The sequence below is a fragment of the Coloeus monedula genome (genome assembly GCF_965178545.1).
Source record: "Coloeus monedula genome assembly, chromosome: 2".
In the NCBI taxonomy this organism is placed as follows: domain Eukaryota; kingdom Metazoa; phylum Chordata; class Aves; order Passeriformes; family Corvidae; genus Coloeus; species Coloeus monedula.
The window spans coordinates 65,993,605-66,009,712 of NC_138782.1; the positions used below are offsets into that span (position 1 = coordinate 65,993,605).

Sequence of the window (16,108 nt, forward strand, 5' to 3'; positions counted from 1 at the left end):
TACAGTGTGGCAGGACTCCTGAGTTTTAGACAGAGAGGTAACTACATGTGTTTGAGGATTTGGGGACAAATCGATGTTGGGAATTAGGCTTGGATTGCCTGTTAAGATTCTGTAGGTTTCGAGCAGATTCTGTGATCTGCTAGGGATGTTTTACTGTATGGTTTTCACAGCAGTGAATATAGCCTGGAGCAACCAAAAGAAATGCTGAACAAAGGGATGTGTTTTGAGTTGGCATTTCAGAGAAGGAACTTGCCTCCACCCTGTTGATCCTGCACCTTTGCCTTTATATCTGAAGCACTAATGGAGGAAGATTTCAAATCTCTCTTCCCCACAAAATAAAGTTCAATTTTTACTTTCAGGTTAGAGAAGAGACAGGAATGAGAACATGAGGAAGAGAGTAGTCTTTTGGTTTGTGCCTTTCCTCCCCCTGCTCCTTTTAATCCAGTAGCTCAGTTGTCACTCCCATGTAGCTAGATTATTTCCCATGCCCTAAAGAACTTCAAACCCGTTACTTCACAAGTGCCTATGTTTTAGTATAGTCAGCCAGCACTTGACTGTTTAGTAGTGAAGCTGTTCTGCTTTTCATGAAGTTTCTCAAGACTCATGAGGGATTCCAGACTGCAGCATCACTGAACCTTCAAGGTACACTCCAGTCCATACTCATGCAGCTTTTTGAAGCAATAGCACATCATGTTGTTACAAGTGAAAAAAATGTGTTTTAAAGGACAGCTGGTTATGTCTTTGCTTTTAGCAAGAATTAATGTGCTATTACTAATACTGTTACTGTTTTTAAAATTGGTGTGAAAATTGCTTAGAACCTGAGCAAGACCCTTGAATCTTTTTTCTTTAGTGTATTAGGCTTGTAAGTGTATTCTGTGTACTGGGTAATAGAAATTTGAAAGGGAGGATATTGTAGGACAAAGGCAGAATCTGGTTTCTTTCACATTTTGAACCAGATTTGTGCTGGCAGTAAGTGAATGGTAACTACACCTATGGGGCATCTCTTCCCATTTTGATTTCTAGACAATGAGCTTCTCATTTCAGCAAATGTATTTCCCCAGCCACCCTCTCTGATTTGTATCAAAGGCCAGTGTTTGCTTCTAAGAAAACAGGACAAATAATTAACTAGTACAGACCAAGACACATTCAGAACAGTTTCACAAACAGTTATGGAAACCCATTTTGTTGGTATCATAAATACACCAAACACAGGTACAGGACATTCTGAAGATCACTACAGGTTAGTAGTCTAATACCATATTCTCTGGTTTATTTTCTTCTAAAAGGAAGGTGAGTCCTTCATACAGAAACCAGCCCAACTAAATTACCATGAATGCTAGGATGAGAGTTCCAGACTGAGATGAAATGGAATCCCATTTTACCCAGTTGAAAACTAAATGCGTTATTTCACAAAATACTTTCTTATCATCTGAAAGTGACAAATACCTTTAACCAGCAGTTGATAAGTGTTTGTATTTTCTTTACAATTATTAAGGATGTCAAGCTTCATCTCAGGGGTTTTTTTTTCCCTTCTGAAATGGCTTAAAGACAAATAAGCACTAAATGAGCAAAATAAATTAGAAACATCCAAAGTGATAGTCCCAGTCTCCTAATTAAATAGCATGCCAGCATTTTTACTTCCTAGGGGCTAGTTTGCCAGCTTCCTCCTCAGCAAACTGTTTCCTATTGCATTGTGAAATGTCTGTCTTGTTTTTCCTGTGTACTGGGACAACCCAAGGGTTTAATAGGGGTGTGGATTCTGTACCAAGCTTGTAAAGGTTGGATACTGGAGATCACTTTTAGCAATACAGATGCTTCTATCTTACTTGCTGCTGATAGAAATATATTTACCAAATGATCAATCTAGATAAGTAAGGTGTTCTTGCAGAAAGCTTGCTTCACTATCTGATTTATATCTTTTGTAGCCATGAAATAGGATTCCTGTATCTGTGGTTATCTGTTCTGGAAATCATGAGATGCTGTAGATTTTATAGTATTTAAATTTCCTTTTTCATTTTCCCTTCTGCTCCACTGTGCATTTCTCTGGCTATGCTGTACAAGTCAAAAATCACATAGTGCATGTAATTACAGCCAACCACATAATGCAGTGTGGCTGTGGCTTTGCTAAAATAGGCAGAGAACACATTTCCTACTGAAAGTAATGGTTTAAATATAAGATGGGAATTATCGGTTACTACTTTTCCCTAGCTTGATCTGGGGAGTGCATTTGCCATGCTGACGACTGGCTATTAAGCTCTCACCAGCTTCACTTTAACTAATTTTAGTGTTTCACAGCTGCAGTCACCCAGCAGAAGCCAAAAGCAGCATCACAGGTGTGGGGCTGAACTCTCTACTTGGGTCAAAAACCCCAAGGATAACCACTGATAGAATTATTTGTGGGTTGTTTGGGCTGCAAATCCTTAAATTAAGTATATAGTGAGTCATGTTCCTCTATTTTGTTTCTTGCTTTTTTTCAACCCATACTCTCACTTAAAGTAAAGTGTGTGCACATAGCTGAAGTGTTCTTTCTTTGTGCTGCAAAAGCCTTCATTAAGTCAGACTTTGGTTAGAGCCACTGGATAATAACTCAAATCAGAGAAATAAGACAGCTAGCAACTAACAGAAAAAAAACATTCCATCCAGTTTCCTTCTGAAGTCCATGTAATTGGCTTATTTCCTTATGGGACTGGAAGATGATAGTGAAAACCTGTGATCAAGAGCATCTCTTCCTAGCTGAGAATGAAGGAAAACTTCCTTATTTCATCCTAATCTTGTCTGCACTTTCCTGACCCACTGATCGCACCTGCAGGCAGAGGAGGGGGCACAGCTTTGTCCAAGATCAGGCATGTCATCCATCATTACAGTCAGAACAATATAAAAGTTTAAATCTACCCTTTTTAAAAATCAGCACTTTTAATTCCCTTCAAATGGTTGTTTGCCTAAAGCAACTTTTGTCTTAAGATCAGTAGTACCTATGTATCAGCTACTGTCCCTTTCTATTCTGGGATACATATACTAAGCACTGGAGTTTAATTAGCTTTATTTTGAAGACTGAGTCTAGAATCAACTAATGCCATTTCTCAATCTGAAAAAATGTCAAACACCTGCCAGGGACAGAAAAGACAAGCTGTGTTTCTTAAGATCTGGCTTCTAATATTCAGAAGTCTGTAGAAATGCAGCTCCTACATTGCTAATACAACAGTACCCTTTCTGTGCTGCCACCAGTTTTGCTATGAACAGATAAACAGCACTATAGTCATTAATGTCCATGTCCTTTGTTATAGGGTCAACTTTGATAACTTACACTCTTTTATTTCAACATTTCTGCTGTTAAAATAAGGCTGTGTGATACTTCTGCCTGCCATCAACAGTGAAGTGAGTTAATCAGCTCTTCAGATGTCTGTGTACTAAAGCTTGCAACTCATGACTTTTCAGTAAAAGATGATAATCCTACTGTGTTGTGTTTGAGAGACAGCCAGTCAGCGATGCAAGAACTTCAGGATGCCACTCAGAACTAGTCCTCCCTTTTGGTAAACACCATAAGTTGTTTTATGAGAATTTTCTTTGAAATTCCTTCAGTGAAGTTCAATTAAACTGGAAACATATCTGAGATTGTTACTGATAAAATGTAGTTTTATTAAATTATAAATTCTGTAACAAAAACGAGACAGATCAAGAAAGATCTCAAAAAACAAAACTACACGGACTAGATGGCAAAGCCAGTGAAAAAGCCATGGAGAGTGTAAAGGTAAGGATTTGCAACACAAGTTAACAGCATTTTTACATTACCATTGAAAAAAGGTAAATGATTGCTCTTGTCTAATAAAAACACATTTTAACTCCAAACTCACATCTATTTTCTCACATTAAATTAAGCATCCTGCTCACACCCAACACCTTGCCTGATTCCACATTGCTTTAGTGTTCTTTTCATACATCAATCCATGCAGAAAGTAGTAAGACACTTAATGCAACAGTCAAGAGAATGAAGACAATTCAAGTTGTACAGCAGATATACATTGGCCAAAAAAGGATAGAGTATCTTCAAGGGGAAAATGCTACAAAATAAACACAAGACATTTTCAAGAAAACTGGGCATTGCTAAACAGCTTTCAAACCATTAACAGGACAACCCAGTTTCCTAGAGTTAAACAGTCTTCCAGCTGAGACATGTTAAGAGACTTAAGTTAAAACAGGCCAAATCTGTTTCCCCCCTTCACCCCACCCTCCCACCAAACACGCTGCTAGGTTTGAGAGCAATGCCAATGTGGACAGAAAATTTACAGAAAATTACAACTGAGTATTTTTTTTCACATGGCTCTAGATTTAAACTTCAGTGACTGTGCACTGTCCATCTGGCCTTCTAGATCTTACACTTGTGTTTGCCACCCCACCCCCTGCCCCTGGTCTATCTGCTCCTGGCTGGCTTGCACTGGCATTCAAGTGTCTCTGCTGACCAGAGGATGGGTGTTGCTGAAGGTGGGCAGACACATCCTCACTGTCGCTGCTGGCATCCGATTCGGTCTCCTCAACAGAGGTGTCGGGGGCTGGCACCCTACCAGAAGATGATGATTCATGGTCTTCTTCTCCCTCTACCCTGTGACTCCTTTCAGCCATACTGTCTCCATTTATTTGCAAGTGGGCAAAAGAGTTCTCTAAAGAATTGCTTGCATCGGGTGATGGCGTTGAAGGACTCACAAGCTGACCATCTAGTGCTGGCAGGGGCCTCACGGAAATGGATGCTAGAGGCTGCACAGCTGCAGCCCCTGGAGTCAGTGTGCTGTCCGCACCGTCAGCGGAGCTCTCTCGTGCCAGGTTGACAGTGTTGCTGTCACAGTCCAGCCTCAGCCCAGCCACTCCCTTCTTTGGTATATCTATTATGTCCCGTTTGATTTTTCTGCGACGTCCATGCTCATTTCTCCTATACTGAACCATATTTTCAAGGTCTGCTACGTATAAAAAACCAGCAATTAGCATTTCAGTGCTCTTTTTACCCTTGGAAAAGGCATCTTCCAGCTCTCTGCTGGTACGTTCATCATACTGCCACCAGCCATTTCTACCTTCATAGTACCAAGCATATTCTCCATTGCCTCTGCTTGCTGCTTTGAGTTCTTCGGGTGACAATAAGGTTGGCTTGTCAAGAAAATCCTCAGGAATCTCTTGCCGGCAGAGCGCACATCGTTTCCCAAGCCAAGAAGCTCCCTTCACACACAGATAGCAGAAAACATGTTTACAGGGCAGACTTACGGGATGGACACATGTTTGCAGACAGATAGCACATTCAGGGACTTGCAGGGAAGGTGCTGCATTGGTACATGACTCATTTGTCTTCCTATTTGTGGGAAGCATGTTGATTGAATGATCTATTTCACCACAGCCAGCCATCCTGCAGAGGATCAAAGAAATTTGAATCAGTTTATTGTGTCAACTTAAACTAGCACCTCGCATTACATTTCACCTCAACATCCATGGAATGAGATGTTTACCTCAAATTAAGGTAAGTTACTCTTTCCTGAGGTGACAGACTAAATCAACTGGGAAAATTTCTTTTGCTAATCACCAATATTTTACCTGTTTAATTTTCAGCATGTTAACATCCCAAGTTAGAAAATAAATTTTGTTATTTCCTCTGTTCATTCTCTGAAGTAGTGTTGATTAATGAACCTTCAGCCAACCAGTTATTTTGGTGCCTCCTCAGGAAATTGAAAGAAACGATGGTTCTTTCCACAAGAGGTGACGTGGCTGTGAATTAAACTTAAACAATCCCTCTTCAGACTACAGGTGATTGTCTGCTTGATTAAGGGACTGCCTGAACAGCATCTCAGACCAGGTTTACACAGTAGAAAATATGCCTGACAGCAGCACCCAGCTGAAGAATTCCCCCACTCTGTTCCTTAGTTCCCATGCACCATGGTACACTATCCCTCAAACTGAGCTCAGAACAACCACAGGGCTGCAGAAATAACCAGATCTGAAAATGGAGGTGGCCTTTTCAAAAGATACCTTGGATTCCTTTTTCTTAAACATTAAGTGAACCCCCTGATATATGCAAGTGCCTCTCGAAAGGAATCACTGCAGACCAGCAGAAGCAGCAGTGTATTGCAGAAGACACACAACTCTGACTTGACTGGCTTGTGAAGTCATTGCCGTTACTTTCTCTGGCCATATCTTATTTCTGTTATTAAAGATGATTTTGTAACTGTGAGGGAATGGGGAATGCAAAACTGCATCACTTTGGCATTGTGTAAGATTTAAGTAGTTGAAAAATTCTAGCCTAAATATGCAAATGCCTTCTCAACTACATTTTTGCCATGGCAATCTTTCACGGTCTCTTTCATGGTAATTTTCCTTTTATTTATTAACAATCAAAACCAAACACCAGATACCAAATGAGGGAGAAGAATGGCTTTGGGGAATGGGACCTGAAAAGGTGCCTTTTTCCAGTTAAAATCCCCAAGGAACTTCAAGACTGATATTCAACAAAACAGCCTTTCAGTGAAAGTAGTCTTTGTTGTACAGACAGCTAGGAATACTTCATGCAAAACTACCACAAGCATGTGGGTCAAAAGGGACCTTTAAAGGTCACCTAGTCCAGTTTCCTGCTCCACATGGCACCAACAATAATACTAGATTAGATCAGCTGTGGCTGATCACTGTCTAGGTGCGTTTTTCTGAAACCTGCAAGGATGGAGATACCACAGGCTGCCTGGACAGCCTGTTCTAATGTTATACACATTTCTAACAAAATTTTCAAGAGAAAATGCCTAGTATTACTGTAAAAGCCTTCACTGCTTTAAAAATCTTATAAATATCTGCTGGGGGAAAAAAAAAAGGTTCAGTATCTGTATTTATCTTTACAAAAAAAGATCATGTGCTGTTTACTTAAAATATTTTTCTCTATGCTGTCTGTTCCCTTCTATCACTACAATTTCCTCTTGACAGACCAATTCCCCTTTAATCCTTTTTTTAATCAAGTAATTCTTTTAAAAGCTCTACAGCTCAAATGCTTTTTCCTGAAGTAATACGTAATTGTATCCACCTATGTTTCAGTTTTGTATCTGAATTTCTTTTTCCTGAGATTAATGACAAATCTGCTAACAGTTCTTAAATCAGCATGCCAGATACAGACACAGCATTACCTACCAGCTGGTAACTGTGTTTTTACTGCACAGCACACATCTGTGAGATCCATTCTAACAATGTTGTGAACAAGTTGCTTTTTGGAAGCCTCACACTTCTGAGGCTGTATTTTGCAACAGATTTTTACAGCAAATGTCACAGTTTACACCAAGAAACTTACTAGAAAAAGGAGAGAATATTTCAGAATACCCACAAACACAACCCAGCCATCACTTCACAACAGAAGAGCTAAAAGAGAAATCCATTTATTGATTAATTTGTGCTAACCATGGCTGAGGTAAAAGATCTTAATTTTCAAGTGCCCCCACATTGAGATACTACAGTGCAAAAAGGCACAGCAGCAGAGATTTCTACTTCCGTGCTACAGTTTTAAAAAAGGATGCTTCTCCCTGAATATCCTTTATAAAGCTATCCTTTTCAGAGTCAAATAAAGGATTAGAACAACCTGTAGGCAAGTAACTTTTATACAAGTCACGTATCATAATTAAGATTTTGGAGGTGATTAAAATGCAATGCAGGGATGAAAAAGGCAATGCACTTTGACAAACTAAATTCTGATACTGTAAGCTAAACTAAAGAGAGTTTACCCTAAGGCAAACTAAAAGAAGAATTAAAAGTTGTTACATGTTTACTGGAAGCAAAAAAATGCTAACATTTGAACTGTGCTCAGTAGGTCGCCCATTTATTTGAGGGATCTGTAATTTCTTACTAGATCAAGATAATAATGCAGGATATGAAAAGGAGTAAATGCCTTTTCTTGAAATTCTTTTTTGAGTTTTAATGACTCTAAGGAAAATGTTATGTATAAAATGAATAGAGCTGGAAGAGCAAACCCTTTTCTCTACAAGTGCTACCCAGGAACATAAAACTCTTCTAAGATAAGCACAACTGCAGTTGCATGTGCTCAGAATGCAGGACAATTATGCACTTGAAGATTTCTATCAACTACACTGACACTGTCTCACTTCTTGTTTTTAAAGCATGATGCTAATTAACCTTTTTAATACCAAATCTAGGTCAGAGTTTGTTTATAAGCTGGTAGGAGGATGTACACGTACGTAGGTTTTTACTGAAGAGGTAATCCTTCAGAACCGAGGACAAACATCTTGGGCTGCTATTCTGCTACGTTATGGCTGTGGAAGCACTTGTACTGCAACTTCATGCTATTAAGAATTAAAAAAAACTGACCACACAGTATTTTTCCTGAAATTAAGGTTCAGTCAAAACAGGCTTTATATCAGAACTGTTATCAAACAGGAAAGCTCTATTTTTTGGAGGATTGGGTTCCCTTTAAGACACTCCTAGCATCATGGAAAATCATATTCTTGACTACTGACTACAAATTAATTAAACTCAAGGAAAAATTCTAAAAATAATTTTATTTGAAGTATTTAGATCCTTAATTCAGGTGTAAATAAGGGAGCAATAAGAACCTGAACTCTGCATTTTAGCATAAACACAGCCTAAAACTCAGAAGGAATTAGTCCAAAATCTTGCCAGATCCCACTTCTTGTGGTTTTCGTTTTTAATATTAAATAATAAGTTTAATTTCTAAGCTATGGGGCCTTCATCAATACATGAAGTATGGAAGAGGTGATGTGTAACAACTACATGGAAAGACCCTGGCCTTCTTGGACTTTAATGGAAGAAAAAGTAAATCCACACAAAATCACTTCAAATTCCAGGTGAAATTCTAACTGCAACTAAGCAGTCCATCAAGGAGCTGACATGTTTAAGTTCATTAACAAAACAACAGCTTACTTTTTCTGAATAATTTCTACTGAAGCATGCCACAAGACTGAAATGTCCTCTCTTCAGATGTCTCCAGCTAGGATGGCAGGTCCTCCTTCCCAAGGCTGGCTCATTCCTGACTTGTCCTGCTCAGTGGTACACTAGAGCGTTTCAGCTTCTCTGCAAACTAACAGAAAGCAAATAATACCACCATTACAATGTCGTCCAGAGGTACGAGCAAGCAAAGTGCAATGCCACGGCTCTGTTACAGAAAGGAAAATACTATGCTTTTATTTACTCAATGCAGGCTATTTTCAATAAAACTACCATTGGACTTCTGCTTCATTTTTTGCAACCATCAATTTTGACCCACAGTTTTTATTTTGATGTCTGGCTTAAACAAATAATCTTTTTTTAAGCATTATAAAAGGCAATTATTTTTGACGATAGTAAGTTAATTGCTCATTTCCATACAGTAACCTCACAGAAGGAGTAACACAAAAGGAGAAACAAGACTGAAGTGGCGAGCATGTTATGTTTATGCAATTTTAACCTCTAATAAATGATCCCTTATATTTAGAAATTTTAAAAAGTCACAATGGCTTCCTAAAGCTGTTTATAAAACTATCTGTATTACACCATTCCAAAGGACTGTCTAGCCATATGTCTTGTCCTGACACGGACTAGTATCAAGACACTTGAGGAAAAAACAGCGCACGTGAATAGCCAATTTCCCCCAGGTCTTCTCTATATTTCAAGTAAAAATCTGCCTCTTTATATTTTGAGGCTCAGAGCCTTGAATCCTTGTCCTTTTTTACAGAGATCATTGCATTCATTAAATGAATGAACCTCAGAACCATTCAGCACTTTCTTCTTTATAAATCCACATATGTACATCCTCATACCAGCTTATAAAGAAACTCTATGACCTACATTTGATACTTAACAAGGTAAACAAACAACAACAAAAATTAATTAGGACCTTCCTCTATTTCTTTAAAATGCTCTGATGGGCTCCAAGGTTCAACAATGGAAAGAGTGCATATGATCTCTAAAAAAGAGGACAAGGATGCAACTCAGCCTCCACACCGCAGAGGCAGTGTTATCAAGCTAGCAGATAATGTCAGTCACAATACATTTGATGAATGCCACCAACCAGAATCTGAGCCAAGTCATTTCACAAATACATAATAATCACTAAGTGCTTAACAAATACATAAAAAGTTCCTACAGTAGGGAAGTAGAATCTGCAAACTCAGAAAGGGAAGGGAGACCATCACTCTTGCACTCTCACACCCTAAACAGGAAGGTCTTGACCTAAGAGAACCTCTGTAAAAAGACTGATGAGCCACAGAGTCACATCCTCCTTCTAGTCTGCAGCTTTCTGGACGATTCTTAAACTTTTTGAACTACAGTTTCCAGTTGCTGCAAAACATTATACATAGGAATGATTTGAAGCAGATCTGAGAATGTCACCTCTTTGATTTCAATATGTTCAAGGAAAGAATCATTTCAGCATAAACACAGTGCAGAGCAGACATGTAAGAGCTGAGTGAAGTCAAGGAGTGATAAGTCCCTGAAAGAATATGCAGCATTACAGTATTCTGTGCTACAGTCCTTCATCAAATGAGCAAACATTTATCATTAATAATATCAGAGTGTTCAGCTGACTTTAGTGCATGAAGCATTATTCAAGTATGTTATTTTCTTTATAGCTAAGCTCCATGTAACATTCCGTGCAGCTATTTTTAGAATGAACTCCAAAAGAAAAATGCAAAAATTAACAAGCCTATCCACACCTTTTCTCTCCTCATAGTTCTAGCAGCTTTCCTTTCTTCACACATCAATCTGAAACCACGAGCTGCAATCGCGTTAGAATTGTGGCTCTACTAATCCAGAGACAAGATACTATGTTTTCTATGATCAAAGAGACAGCTGCAACAAGCTTGATGCTCTGGGTGTGGTGTTCAGTCCTTTATCTTCATAGCTGCTTTCTGTTACTTCAATAGGTATCACCTGAAGTCTTTAATCTACTACCTCTGACAGTCCACTACTAGAAGTAGCACATCATAAAACCAAATGCTATGTGGAGATGGCAGAAAAAGGCTGGGTCAGTTCTGGGAGATTACTTAAGAAATAAAAATGCATGCACATATTCAAGGTATGTAATTATACCTAGAAGAATCCAAGGAAGGCATAATTACAGGATTGTGGTAATGCAAATTTCCAATTTCTCCAAAGCTCTTGAAAAGAACTAGTTCACACACTGACTTCAGGTAACCTCTACGTTTCATGGCATTGTTATTTATTTAATAAGCCAGTCTTGAAAATTCTACTGAACAGACTAACAGACACTTGTGGTTACACAAGCACCAAGCACCCCTTTTTGGATGATGACTCCTCCTTTGAAGTCACCTGGGTAAGAGCTGTTCTATACTTAGCAATTAATTTTCTCTTCTTCCTGTAGTATGAGGAGTTACCCTATCTGCAGCAACCTGCAGGTATCCATCCCTTCCTAAACCCCTGCATCACACATTGATTTTGAAACTTTAAAGGTGGAACAGACAGAAGGACAGTGTTGCTGATCAGGAACAAAGAATTCAAACTGGGCAACATCCAAACTGAGACTCAGCCAGCATAGAACAGTTCTCTTTGTCCCCAAAAGTCTCTCAGGATGCTTACTGGGAGAAGTCATGTCCACTTCTTTCACAATTTAGGATTTTGAAGTCATGGACTTCTTACCAGACCTATCTCCCAAAATGACTTCAGGTTCTCCTTAAGAAAAATGTTAAGCTTTTACTAGGCAAGATTTCTTGTCAGCTCAGTCAACTGTGCTCATTAAACCATGAGACCCAGTAAATTATCACATCCAGCACAATTTTTCCACCCTTACTTCTTTGGGGAAACAACAATTACAAAAAAAACCCAACAAACAAACAAAAAACCCACACAAACCAAAACCAGAAGCAAAAATATTTAGAAAGCCAGCTCCTGTACATTGATGAAGAGTTACCTACAGTTTTAAGCTTCCTCCATAAGTAAAATCTTAGCTTTTTAAAAACAAACAAGCGCAAAACATTGGTGAATTCAACTCACACCAGCCAAAGACTATTATCTGAATCCTACTTCAAATGATAAAATCTCATGAATTCTACAACTCCATACATATTATTCTAAAATAGCTATCACAAATTCATCATTTATCCCCTTGAAAACTCAGCAGTTACAGTATTAATTCACAAGAATAAATGCTCTTCTGTAATTAAATATTTGGGGGTTTTTTCCATCAAGCTCCCTTATTTGTAACTCAACTGGGGAGGGGGGGGAAGAGGAGGGGAAAAAGATCCCCCAAATTCTGCCCTTCCCCACAAGTCGCCATGAGCCAGACAGTGGGGGAAGAAAGAAGGCAGCTGTTTTATTTAACAGGAAAAATCACTCTCCTGTCTGATGGTCTGCTATTGTCAATACACTACCAGCTCAAGGTACTGAGTCTTATCAGGTATATTTAAAACTGTCCCTGGCACTGGATAGCACAACAGATAAATAACCTGTTTCCTGTGCTTGCCTACTTTTTTGTATCTGTTTCTTAAACTTAGAATATTCTCAGGAATTGCTGATTGTGATGAGACTTCAAGTTGCCTGTCATTCCTTATCGTTGGCTATTTCACATTAATAAACACCCAACATTTATGTGTACATTTGGAACTGAATCATAGAAGAGTCAAGATCAGAACAGTCAGCCATTTCAGTATTAAAATGCTACATCTATTGAAAATGAGGTTGTTCCCTATGCTACAATTGGAGTACTAACCTTGAATTTTGAGCATATATCCTATTTCAATCTATTTAACAAAGAAAAATGTTAATTTCTCTCTCAAATCAAAAGTGTGCAAAGAATGAAGTTTGGTTCATCTTAAGTTACCAGTGCTTCAGAAACTGCAATAAGTACAGGGACATCTTCATGTGTGTGTATATATATATATATATATATATATATATACACATACATACACACACACACTTGATTAACATGCACAGAAGAGAGGAAAAAAAAATCAATTTCAATACGAAGGCTTTTCCAGGGGCCCACTATTCAATAGACTATGAAAATACTGCAGTTCCAGCTCTTTAAATAAATGACAACTCAGTTACATCTACATTGATACAATGTATTTTGAAGGAAACAAGAACAAACTTTTTCTTTCACTCACTACAGATTTTGCATTATAGCAATTTAAACAACTGGCACTTCAATACACTTGGACAGAAACTACAGTATTAACCACACAAGACTATATAGCAAGTTCTTGCAAAAACAATTAAGACTTATTCAAAATTACCAAACGAAGATTCAGATTTCACCATGTCTTCAATACTATTACACACTGTAATTTTTGGTACCACATTTTTAGAGATGCTTCAGAATCTATTTTTAAGTAGCCCACCGTCCAGAGGCAGCAGCTAACAAAAAGAGAAGGATTGGATTTTTAGTATTACAAACCTGACAGAAGCGAAACATTTTAAAGCTCTGCTCCCTACCCCTCCTTGTAATTGTTAATATGTAGCTGCATATTACACACCAGTAACAAAACCTACAGCATTTCTCAGGCATATCACTGAAAAGCTGCACTAAGATTAAACCTCCCACAATTTCAGTTTAACTATTTTACCATTCCAATCGTCTTGTTCGTACAAAAACCGCATATTTAGTTAATATTTTACAACAATTTTTCAGTGGAGGCAACATGTACCGCACCAACAGCGGGACCCGTTTTCACATTTCACGTCCCCTTTTAACATTCAGAAAGGATGCAGTGCAAACACTTGAGCCGAGGCCGTCAAGCACAGAGAAACAAAAGCACTTCCACTGGGAACACTTAGTTGCTTCTATCTGGGTGCTCCGCGCTGCGCTGCCGTGACCGCCCGTGCGGCTCCGCTCAGGTCGCCGGCGGCAGTGCCCGAGGCCGGCTGGGCACGGCGCTGACATCCGCAGGGGCGAAGCCACACACTGAAGCGCTGCACATCGCCCTGGGAATTAGAGCGCTGCGCCGGCTCGGCCAGGGGATTCCGCCACGCGCGGAACGCGGGACGCCGCCACGGCTAATGCTCCTGACCTATTTTACTGCCCAGCACAACGAAACCCCCGACTCACAGAAACGACCAGGTTGGGAAAGACCTTCGGGATCATCGAGTCCAGCCTAAGTCCGGGTCCGCACCGGCGCGGGGCGCCGCCTCCTGCAGGGACACGGCTCCGCGGTGCCCGGCAGCGGGGCCCGGCAGGAAGGGCCGGGAAGCTTTGCCAGCCGTCCCGGCTCCCCCTCTCCGTGCGGGGCCTGGGGAAGGGCTCCCGGGCAGGGCTCCACCGCCGCGGCCCCGACACTCAGCACGTGACCCCGCGGGCGGGGCGGCGGCGGGCGACACCCTCCACCCTCCGCTCCGCCAAAACAATACCGGGCAGGGCTCTGGCCGCCCGGCGGCCGCCCCTCGTTCGGTTCAGCCCAGCTCGGCCGGCCTTTTGTTCAGAGCCCTCACCCGCGCGGGGAGGCCACGGCGCCCGCTCCAGCTCCCTCCGCGGCCCGCCGGCGGCGGAGGGGCGAGGGGAGGCAGCGCCGCCCCGGCCCCGGGCGGCCGCGTAGGGGGCGCTGTCGGAGAGGCCTTTGGTGGCCGAGGCCACCGCTGCCACCGCCTCTCCCCGACCGCTCCGGCTCGTGCCCACCCGCGGCGGCGCGGGGACTCACCCGCCGGGCCGCTCCGCTCGGCTCAGCTCCGCTCGGCCCCGCTCCGCCCGCCGCCACCTGCCGCTCCCTCCGGCCCCGCCGCCGGGACCGCGGGACGCGCCGACGTCACGCGCGGGCCGGGACGGCCGAACGCGCCACTGTGACGCCACCGCGGCGGGGCCGGGGCGGGCCCAGCTCGCCGCGGGGGCGGGGCCGCGCGCGTGATGCCGGCGGGCGGCCCCGCCCCGCTCCCCCGGCGCTGTCACGGCGCTGTCACGGCGCTGTCGCGGCGGCCCCGCGCGGCTCGGGCGGCCCCCGGGGGGAAGGGGCAGTGCCCGGCGGGTGCCCTGCGGGGGAACCTGCCAGGCGCTCGGGAGGGCCCCGCCTCTCGGCTGAGGCCCCCTGCCCGCCCCCTCGGAGCCCCTGCCCAAGTCGTGCCTCCTTGTGGCGGGCTGACCCTGGCTAGACTCCAGGTGCCCTCTAAAGCCGCCCTGGCACTGCCCTCCGCAGCTTGGCAGGGGAGGGGGAGTATAACGAAAGGCTCGTGGGTCGACATCAGGACAGGACGAGATCACTCACCGATTGCCGTCATGGGCAAAAGAATCTTGACGTGGGGAAATTAATTTAGTACCAATCAAATCAGAGTAGGATCATGACAAATAAACCCAAATATTAAACCACCATCCTTGCCTTCCCTTTTTTCCAGGCAGATTTTTGGCTTTCCACTTCTGAGTTTTGGGCCGCAGTCCTTCAGGAACAGCCTGCGGGTGTCCCCCACAGGGTCACAAGTCCTGCCAGCAAACCTGCTCTGGTGTGGGCTCCTCTCTCCACGGGTCCACAGATCCTGCCAGGAGCCCGTTCCAGCGCAGGCTTCCCTCCTATGGGCACCCACCTGCTCTGCCGTGGGTCCTCCAGGGGCTGCAGGTGGGTCTCTGCTCCCCCATGGACCTCCATGGGCTGCAGGAGCACAGCTGCCTCACCATGCTCTGCACCAGGGCCTGCAGGGGAATCTCAGCTCTGGTGCATGGAGCACCTCCTCCTCCCTCTTTGCTGACCTTGGTGTCTGCAGAGTTGCTCTCACTTACATTCCACTCTTCAGCTGAAGTTGTTGTTGTGCAGACATTTCCCCCTTCTTAAATCTTTATCCCAGAGGCACTACCACTGTCACCGACAGGCTGAGCCTTGGCCAGCAGTGGGTCCATCTTGGAGCTGTCTGGCATTGGCTATGTCAGACACAGGGCAGCCTTCTGGGAGCTTCTCACTGTAGCCCCCTCCCCAAGCCCCTGCCACTACGAAAACCTTGCAATACAAGCCAAATGTACCAGGAATGAAAGGTCTGGAAGTGGTGGGAGCCTCAGTGTATGTATTCCCTGGAGCTTTCTGACCAGAAAAAGTAGACAGGCATGCTTCCTTGGGATTCATTCTTCAAGTGCCTGGTGGCAGTGCTGGGGGAGATGAATTATCACAGCTCTGTCATGCTTGATAAATGTGAAGGCAGGTTGCAGTTGCCCCTGTTCCCC

The 16,108-nt window shown here is 42.7% G+C and overlaps 1 protein-coding gene across 2 annotated transcripts; it reads right to left on the minus strand.

Annotated features, from left to right (window-relative positions):
* Window positions 1–3,612: 3,612 nt before the first annotated feature.
* Window positions 3,613–14,766, minus strand: RNF146 (ring finger protein 146). Of its 2 annotated transcripts, XM_082302906.1 has the most exons (3): window positions 14,610–14,766; window positions 8,902–9,058; window positions 3,613–5,386 (listed from the first exon to the last, which is right to left on the minus strand). In XM_082302906.1, the coding sequence occupies exon 3, from the start codon at window positions 5,383–5,385 to the stop codon at window positions 4,327–4,329; it is 1,059 nt and encodes a 352-aa protein (XP_082159032.1). In that variant the 5' UTR covers window position 5,386; window positions 8,902–9,058; window positions 14,610–14,766; the 3' UTR covers window positions 3,613–4,326. The 2 variants fall into 2 exon arrangements, with proteins under 2 accessions (XP_082159032.1, XP_082159033.1); XM_082302907.1 differs by lacking the exon at window positions 8,902–9,058.
* Between the last annotated feature and the right edge of the window lie 1,342 nt (window positions 14,767–16,108).